General features: G+C 41.5%; 1 protein-coding gene across 2 annotated transcripts; it reads right to left on the reverse strand.

Moving 5' to 3' along the window:
- Window positions 1–4,658: 4,658 nt before the first annotated feature.
- On the reverse strand, window positions 4,659–9,625 carry RPL9 (ribosomal protein L9). 2 transcript variants are annotated; one of them, XM_010384471.1, is made up of 8 exons: window positions 9,572–9,625; window positions 9,077–9,123; window positions 8,876–8,991; window positions 8,269–8,364; window positions 7,285–7,417; window positions 5,388–5,468; window positions 5,059–5,175; window positions 4,659–4,757 (listed from the first exon to the last, which is right to left on the reverse strand). In XM_010384471.1, the coding sequence occupies exons 2-7, from the start codon at window positions 9,120–9,122 to the stop codon at window positions 5,069–5,071; spliced, it is 579 nt and encodes a 192-aa protein (XP_010382773.1). In that variant the 5' UTR covers window position 9,123; window positions 9,572–9,625; the 3' UTR covers window positions 4,659–4,757; window positions 5,059–5,068. The 2 variants fall into 2 exon arrangements, with proteins under 2 accessions (XP_010382773.1, XP_010382768.2); XM_010384466.2 differs by having other exon boundaries at window positions 4,664–4,757; window positions 8,876–9,123; window positions 9,572–9,596.
- Between the last annotated feature and the right edge of the window lie 25 nt (window positions 9,626–9,650).

Genomic DNA, 9,650 nt, shown 5'->3' on the forward strand with positions numbered 1-9,650 from the left:
TGTGATCTTTTACTAGATCTGATTTTTAAAAATAATGTAATTTCCGGCCAGGCACAGTGGCACACACCTATAATCCCAGCACTTTGGGGGGCCAAGGCAGCTGGATCACCTGAGGTCAGGAGTTCAAGACCAGCCTGGCCAACATGGCGAAACCCCATCTCTACTAAAAATACAAGTCAGCCAGGGCATGGTGGCGGGCACCTGTAATCCCAGCTACTCGGGAGGCTGAGGCAGGAGAAACGCTTGAACCTGGGAGGCAGAGGTTGCGGTGAGCCAAGATTGCGCCATTGCACTCCAGCCTGGGGGACAGAGCGAGACTCTGTCAGTCAAAATAAAAAATAATAAAAATAAAAATAATTTCCAAAACCTCATCTCATGGAAAGATCACAGGATGAAGGAAAGCTAGATTCAACTCTGAGAATAGAAGTTGCTATACTCTTAAGTAAAGCAACAATTCAGAATGCTGATGGTCTGAATGCGTTTAAATTGTTTCATATAGCACCCTTTTGGACTACGGTTATTTACGAGTTCTGACTCGGATAATCTGACATATTGGGAAATGAACTCTGTCCTTGAGACTTGTTCAGTTTATTTTAAACATTCGAAGAAGAAAACCTACATTTAACACCCATTGCACACAGTAACTTGTCTTTGCTCACTCCAGCAATTTAGACCTTAAGAGTCACAGGAAATATTCTTCTATTATAAAGCCTTAGTAAATTAAGGTAGTTTTGATTATATTCTAGGTCCACCTATGTCTGAAGTTAAATTCAGTTCCCAACTGAAATTCTAATTGCTAATGAACAAGTTTCCAAAATACTGTAAAAAGAAAATACAATTAGTGAATTCGAGTAAATGCAAACACGATGGGAAATCAATTTGCTATTTGGCCTGGCAAAACAAACAGTAAAATTGTTTTACTCTCCTCTAGTCTCCTTGCCCCAGCTGCACCCACTACCCCAAACTTGGCAGTTTTGAGGTATGACTTTCAAGGAATTTTTTAGTATTAATATTTCCATCTGAGAACTATGTGCCTAAGGTTATGCATACAACTAGTCAACTGTTTTTATTACTCTATGTATAAACAGTAAGTCATTTAAAAGAATCACTTGGCTGGGTTTTTTCCCCATTGTGCCACATGGATTCACCCTGACCCAAGAACTCCAGGGAAAATTCTTTAGTGTCAACTGAGCAACTCATGAACCTCTCTCAAGACCTCTTCAAGGCCTTGAAAAAAAATGGTTGGCCACAGGAGTAACAAAAACCTGGAATTTATCTTTCAGGTTTTGCTTTCTCGTCTCTTTCTCACTGGCCTTTGTTTCAAGTATCTCGTACTCACAGTTCACGTATCTATTAACCTTCACTATGTCTTTTTCACATTAAGAGCTTATGCTTAAAGTATGCCCCCCTTTTCTAACTTGCTGGTTTACCAAACTCCCCTTAACAATAACATTCCTAACCCAGTACTGACAGTCCTCCTCTGCCACTTGGGGATTTTACTACTTTTTAAGCCATCATCGCACAAGAATCCAAAAACCCTTACATTTTTTAACCATTGGCAAATATGTACAGCAAATTATGTTAAGCATTTAATCTGGCTCATGCCCTATCATACTATTCAGGTTTATCATAAACTCATTAAAAACCATTAAAGGTCAACCAGAAACTGATAGCTCTTGAAAGGAGCAAACAGGTAAGATCTTTCGAGTTTAAGCTTTTCTGAGATGTACTGTGAAAAATTTAACTTGTGTTTATTGTATATTCAATATTAACAACCTGGAAACATCACAACTATGGTATTTACAGAGCCTCTGGAAAATGAGGCCAGTACATTGTGACATGTTTAATTTTCAATGTAATTTATTCCAAATAAACTGGTTCATGCTACTTGAATTCAACTAACAACCTGGTCAATTTTAAGAACTGTTGAACGTGAATGGGTTTGGCATTGTAAATGGGCTCTGCCCAAGACTGCCTCCCCTGAACCCTTCTGCCTAGTTTGTGTGCCAACTTGGTATGTTACTTCTGGGTGTATTTTCTCAAAAAATGTGGCTGGTGTGTGGTGGCTCACACCTGTAACCCCATCACTTTGGGAGGCCAAGGCGGGCAGACTGCTTGACTCCAGGAGTTCGAGACCAGCTTGGGCAACATGGCAAAACCCTCTGTACAAAAAATTAGCTAGATATGGTGGCACGTATTTGTGGTCCCAGCTACACAGAAGGCTGAGGTGGATGGCTTGAGCCTGGGAGGCAGAGGTTGCAATGAGCCAAGATTGCGCCACTGCACTTCAACCTGTGTGACAGAGACCTCATCTCAAAAATATGTGGACACCTACATCTAAAAACTGCAAAAATAGTGCACAAGTGCTTATTCATAGACACAGAAGAAGAAACGTTTTCCCTGGGGAACAACTAGGCTCATTTATTATACCCAAGTTATTTTTAAAAAGTTTAGCTACAACCAGCCTGTGTAAGTTATCCTATCAAGGTCAGACCCAGCATGCCAGTCCATTTCATGCTCAAAGAAATCCCATTTACTCCCACAGCAGCTACTACCCACAAGCTGATCCTCTCATGTACATCTCCACCCAACTATAATATTGCCACTTGGAAATTTCTCCCACAAGCCTCGTACTGTTTTGAAATCCTGTCAATACCTTCCAAAACATCTTCCAGTCCCACTGCCATTACTGAGTTCCCTGGCAATCCAGGAACCACTGACTCAGTAAACAGCTACATGCCATCGTTCCAGGTAGTTGGAATACACCAAAGTACAAAATTACATCCTTGTGAAGGTTACTTTCCAGCAGAAAAAAGCATATAACAAATACACAAATTGTAAATATCAGAACTACAAATGCTATGGACAAAAACAAGTGGAGAAGGGTAAAGAGACAGTAGGACAAGTTTAAGGAGCAGGTCCACTATTTTTAAGAGTGGTCAAGGCAGGATTCACTGAATAGACCTAAAGGTAAGTGAGTTAGACACACAGCTCAGCTGACAGCATTCCAAAGGGAAAAGACAACTTAAATGCTTAATGGCAGAGGGCTTGGTATTGAGGAATAGCCAGGTCAATTCAGCTATAGTGCAGAAGTCAGAAAAACGGAGTTAAAAACGGCTGCAGGTAGAATGGGGAAGCTATTTTAAGAAGAAAAAATTGAAAAGAACCTGTTGCAGGATTTGAAGCAGTGCTATAATCCATTTCAAAGTCAGTACCCTGGCTGATGCTGAAATACAGAGAAGATGACCAGTTGAGACTGTCACAATAACCCAGGTGAAATACGCAGGTTTTTCATTTTCTGCATTGTAAGAAATTTGTATCTAATGGACCCATATTTCCCAACCTTTTGGGGATGTGATCTTACTTCATGTTGATCCCATTCATTGCCTACAACCCCATCCCAGAAGCTTCTGAGCAAATCCTAGATTCATCACCTCCAAATTTCTTAAAAACCTACCCACATAGTCAGCAAGATTCCTTAATGTATGTTCAATTGGTGCACTTGAATCAAGATCTAAAATATATAGGGCATTGTGACCCATGCCTGTAGTTCCAGCTCTTTGGGAGGCAAAAGAGGAACACTTAAGGCCAGGAGTTCAAGACCAGCCTGGGCAACATGAGAACCCACACATACTTTAAAAAAAAAAAAAAAAAAAAAAGTCAGACGTGACGGTACCTGCCTATAGTCCTAGCTACTAAGGAGGCTGAGGCAGCTAGGAGCATCGCTTGAGTCCAGGAGTTTGAAGTTACAGAGCTATGACCATGGCACTGAGCAACTCAGCCTGGGCAACTGAGCAAGACATTGTAAGATCCAAGATAACATATATGCCAACTGGTTGCTACTTGTCATTCAATTTTTCTGATAAAAGTATCTGACCATACCTTACAATGAAGGTACTCAGCACGTTTTCCTGATGCATTTGATCAAGAATGAATGTTACATCTTGCCTTAGAAATTGCACTTTCCATCAAATGAGATGTAGAATTCAGGAAGGTTTGGGGGTCACCATGTTGACCTAGGTCTAGTTATGGTGGCCTCGTACCATATTTAAAGTATGACACGTGGAATTAAAAGATGATGGAAGGGTTATCCATTTTCAAAAACAAGTTCTAGGATATGGAAGTAAATGGCTGAGGTAGGGTAAAGGACAAGATTATTGAGACCATGAACCAAACCAACTGCACCTTCTAACTGATGCTGTATCACTTTGTTCTACTCCTCAGCTGTTTTTCCAAAGGTGACTAAGACAACATCTGCCTTACCAAATATTCAAATTCATGCCTCAGCAAATTTAGACACCTTCAGGGTATTCCTAAAGTTCTATATGCAATGATGAACAGCCTCATGTTTGCCTGGCACTGGTACAATACTCCTCTTGCCTAAAATATATCCTTGCTATTCCTTCAAGAACCAGATTAAAGCTCCTTGTTCCACAAGGGAGAAAAACTAGCTAACAAGGATAACAGGTTTAAGCAGCTCCAAATGGGGAGGAGGGAGGGATTGCATTGGGAGTTATACATGATATAAATGATGAATTGATGGGTGCTGACGAGTTGATGGGTGCAGCACACCAACACGGCATAAGTATACATATGTAACAAACCTGCACGTTATGCACATGTACCCTAGAACTTAAAGTATAATAAAAAAAAAAAAAAAGAAGAAGCTCCAAATCAACAGGTCTTTTATTGCATCATTTAAATATCACAAGTAGGTCTTAGGAGTCATCTGGCATCTTCTTTCTGTAGCTGGATAACTGGGCAGGGGAAAAAAAAAATCGGTCATTCCCATCAATACACTTGCCCAGAAAAGTACTCATCTTTTGTTTTGTACTATTCTAAATGATCTAAAACATACCTCAGGACTATGACTTATTGATTCATAGTAAACTATACATAGTAAAATGCATGCCAATTCCATCTTTTATTCTGTCAAATTTACTGTGTTCCAGAATGATTAACTCTCCATTTTCTATGACTACAACTCCAGTTAAGGTCTTTTAGTAAATTTAGAGCTTCATTCAACTAAAGCAGTAATAAGACACTACAAGAACTTACCTCTTAGATCTTATTCATCAGCCTGCTGAACAGTTCCTTTTTCAGAGACATAGATACCATCCAAAAATTTCCTGATATCCTTATTTTTAACTGTTGTGGCTTGCTGAATCAAAGCCGCTACAGGAGTGAAGATATAGCAATTAATACATCAGCCTAACCCATCTCAAAAAGAATATATTTCATTATATGCTCTACTTAAAATTTCAGAATGTTATCTTTAACTTCACAATTTAAAAAGCTAACCAAAGAAAAATTAGCAAAATACTGTATTTTAAACAAGATTTAGATAAAATCTTGTAGGCATAATTAGAAATAGTAAACATACAAACCTGAATTTGAAACAAGTTCAATGTCATTTCCTTCAAGGATTAATTCATCTTTCTGGGCTTGAGATACTGAACAAGCAACACCTAAAAGGGGAGAGGGCATGTGCATATCATCAACACCAAACTAGATCTGTGTAAAAAATATTTAAATTGCAGAGGCACTAATTTATTCCATGTAAAACTCCATGCACCAGAAGAACCTTGTCTTAAGATTTTGGAGCCAGGCACAGTGGCTCAAGCCTGTAATCCCAGCACTTTGGGAGGCCGAGGAGGGCGAATCATGAGGTCAGGAGATCAAGACCATCCTGGCTAACACAGTGAAACCTCATCTCTACTAAAAATACAAAAAAGTAGCCGGGTGTGGTGGCATGTGCCTATAGTCCTAGTTACTCAGGAGGCTGAGGCAAGAGAACCACTTGAAGCTAGAAGGCAGAGGTTGCATCAAGCCGAAATCGTGCCACTACACGCCAGCCTGGGTGGCAGAGCGAGACTCTGTCTCAAAAAACAAACAAAAAAACCATTTTGGTTTTACAGCACCTGCCTTACCTGTGCCAAAATCTTATTTGTGTTCCTACTTGAATGAATCACAGTCCTACAGTGGTTACTCCTTCAGTGATTTAATTAAGGTATTCAATTTGCCAGAATTTAGTTGTACAAAGCCTTGTGCCAAGTCTTAGTTTAGACCAGCCTGGACAACATAACAAGACCCTGCCTCTCCAAAAATTTAAAAAATTACCTGGGGTCAGGCACAGTAGCATTCCTTGAAATCATGAAATCAGCCTGGGCAATGTGGCAAAACAGTCTCTACAAAAAATAACAAATGAGCTGGGTGTGGTGGCAGACACCTGTAGTGCCAGTTAGTGGGGAGGCTGAGGTGGGAGAAACACCTGAGCACGAAGGTGGAGGCTGCAATGAGCTGAGATCACACCACTGTACTCCAGCCTGGGCAACAGAGCAAGACGCTGCCTCAGATAAAAAGCACCAATCTTTAAATTTTTTTTAAAGCTATGGTATTTACTATGTATTACGCATGCACTGTTATTTTTCAACTTTAGGTCATTTAATCAAAGATGTTTGCAATTTTAAGCTACGGAGAGATGATACGCCCAAGGTGGACAGTGAGAGCTGAAATTTAAGGTAGGCTATTAACCACTACTCATGTGGCTTTCTCTTTAGATTTTTTTTTTTTGAGACGGAGTCTGGCTCTGTCTCCCAGGCTGGAGTGCAGTGGCCGGATCTCAGCTCACTGCAAGCTCTGCCTCCCGGGTGTACACCATTCTCCTGCCTCAGCCTCCGGAGTAGCTGGGACTACAGGCGCCCGCCACCTCGCCCGGCTAGTTTTTTTTTTGTATTTTTAGTAGAGACGGGGTTTCACCGTGTTAGCCAGGATGGTCTCGATCTCCTGACCTCGTGATCCGCCCGTCTCGGCCTCCCAAAGTGCTGGGATTACAGGCTTGAGCCACCGCGCCCGGCCGGTTTTCTCTTTAGATTTTAAAGGTTCTTACCACAAAGAAGTGGAGTGATGGATGTGTTAATTAGCCTGATTTTGTCATTCCACAGAATATACATGTATTGAAACATCACATTGTGCTCCATAAATACACACCTTTTGTAAATTACAAGTCTTTAAAATATTTAATTTGCCAAGTTAAATACAACCACCACTACAAACTACTCCAATGTATCAACTTTCTGAAATTGTAATCAATATGATATAAACCCTCAAGTAGCACCAACAGTTACAAGTGTAATCAAGAGAATTCTAAAACAAATCTGGTTTTATTAAGCACAAACACAAAACACCAGCCAACTAAAGTATGAAAGAGATTGGGAGTGGAAAAGAAGAAAAAAAAAATATGAAGGAAAAATGTCTTAATTCTATCTGCGGGTATGCACATACCTGGTCTCATCCGAACCCTGCGGATGTATTTTTCACCCAAGAAATTTCGGATTTCAACAAGAGACCCATTCTCCTGGATTACGACGTTGATGGGGAAGTGAGCATACACAGACCTCATCTTGTAACGGAAGCCCTATATTAAATAAGCAAGCTATTACCAATGCTGAAGAATATTTTCAACAGTTTTAAAATTTTGTAAGAACTGTGTCACCTGAACCAAGCCTTATAAACATCGTTCTGTCTGTTCAGTGGACTGTAAAGCTCCTTACAGAGGCATTTATTTCACTCTCTCGTGCCCTCAATGAACAATGCTGCCCGCTTTTAATGAGAACCCCAAAGCCCTCATGTTTGACATTAGACTAACATTTACTGAGTAGTACTAAGGTACAGCACACGGCCAAGAATTGAAAACCATTTCAGCACGAACTTTTTATCCTGAGGGGAGAGGTGGGTTGGAAACAATAAGGACATATATAACGGCAACATACAGAAAACTCAGAAACTACATCATTTTCTATCCCAACAAGGGGTCCTGATGGTGAGATGTGATTGCCACCTAGTACTGCAACTGTAGATTTCCTATTTTAAAAAAAGAAAATTCAGAAGATGTGAAAATTCACCATTAGCCTACTTTTTAAAAACTGCACCCATCTAGCCATGCATGGTGGTTCATGCGGCAATCTCAGTACTACGGGAGGCCAAGGTGGGAGGATCCCTTAAGCTCACCCTGGACAAAACAGGGAGACCCCAGGGTTGATTCAAACCCGCCCCCCAACAGAAAAAACAAACATGTTGTACCCGTCTGGTCTTTGCTCTCAGCTCTATCGCTTGAAGACCCAGAGATGCCTAGTTTTGCCAAGTTCGTGTGTATCACACCAAATAAAATGTGTAACCCATTCTCTGAGAGAGACATTTATGCTGTATAAAGCAAAGGTTTGAGAAACCTCTCTTTCCAAAACAAAGAAGTCTGATTCATCTGCTTACCAGCGTAACACCCTTGATCATGTTCTGTACATGACTACAAATAGTCCGAACGGTAGCCAGTTCCTTTCTGTTACCCCACCATTTGTCAACCCGAAGCTGTAATAGAAAAACGTATTCTTTTCAGAAATATGCAGGCTTAGATAACAGACCACTTACCCAATTACTTTAAGATTCTAGAATTAACCCTAATCAAAGCACATGGTTTTCAACTGGAAAAATCCAACCACCTATAAAATCTCCCAAAAGTTAAGCTTTGTACAAGTTGCAACAAACTTCCCTTCTGGAAAATTAAATCATCAGGCTTTACAGACCTACTGCTGGTTCCTAGGATTTTTACAAAGCAACCACTAGGAAAATAAACCAAACTTCTAACACTATTAAGACGTGTCACTGATGACCACTACTACATTTGAGCTTTATATAATTCGCTGTGTTAAGAATCTGGTTTTTCAATTTCACTAACGGAAAACTGGCTGGTATTCTGGACAGCAACATTTAAAGCTAAAACACTGAACCTCAATTCGAAAATTGTTAAAGTAACCAAAAGTGATGCTGTTATAAACCACCGTCCAACGAGCAATTGAATTACCAGAAGAAAAACCCTCACCCTCTTTTTTTTCTTTCCAAGAAGACTGAGTTCTACATTGATGTGATTGAAGTCCCTCCGCAGGGTTCCTCTGGGGCCCTTCACGATAACTGTGCGTCCCTTCAGAGTAATGTCGACTAGAAGAGAGAACACACTCGTCAGGCCACACAACGCTTGGAACGTGTAGTAAAGACATACTGAAAAAGACATCAAGTCTCATACCATTTTCTGGAATGTCGACAGTCTGATTGCTGAGAATTGTCTTCATTCTGAAACACAAACACTGGGGGTGAGGCCGACCCAAGGCCCGTTTTTCCACCAAACTACGCCGCACAGAGCTCCACTCCTACCGGAGACTGCCAGGCGGAAGTTCCGGAGACGATATTGGAGGACGGGACACCGACAGCGGGCCCCAGTGCGTCCCAGCCCGGAAGGAGCAGCCCCAAAGCGAGAGTTACGAGGCCCAGCAGGCGAACTCCCGCTCAGCCAACCCTGGAAGTTCTATCCGGGCGGCGCCATCCCTGCAAGCCTGAGGGGCGGGAATAGGCCAAAAAGCCCAAAACAGGATTCGCATCCGGCGCCGCCAGGCTCATATGGCGCTTGCCGAGCTGGGGGATAAACAGGACAAGGTTCCGAGAGTGGGAGTCGCGCCACAGCCTTTCCCAGAGCAGATGGCTTCAGATTCCTAATGCCCCGCGAGCACAGAAACATCCTCACCTTGCAGTAGACGCAGCAAAGAAAGAACGTCTTCCGTCATTACGTACTTGTATCCCGTAAGGGGGGGGGGGCTGCGTAT

This window comes from Rhinopithecus roxellana, chromosome 2 (assembly GCF_007565055.1).
Source record: "Rhinopithecus roxellana isolate Shanxi Qingling chromosome 2, ASM756505v1, whole genome shotgun sequence".
NCBI classification, from domain to species: Eukaryota; Metazoa; Chordata; class Mammalia; order Primates; family Cercopithecidae; genus Rhinopithecus; species Rhinopithecus roxellana.

Excerpts from the sequence above, each read along its gene's own strand:
- RPL9 (XM_010384466.2), bottom strand. The coding sequence starts at position 9,064 with ATGTCTTTTTCAGTATGTCTTTACTACACGTTCCAAGCGTTGTGTGGC. Across the intron at positions 5,469-7,284 it reads CAGGGTTCGGATGAGACCAG|GTGTTGCTTGTTCAGTATCT; the intron begins GTATGTGCATAC and ends CTCCCCTTTTAG. Across the intron at positions 5,176-5,387 it reads TGAACTTGTTTCAAATTCAG|CGGCTTTGATTCAGCAAGCC; the intron begins GTTTGTATGTTT and ends TCACTCCTGTAG.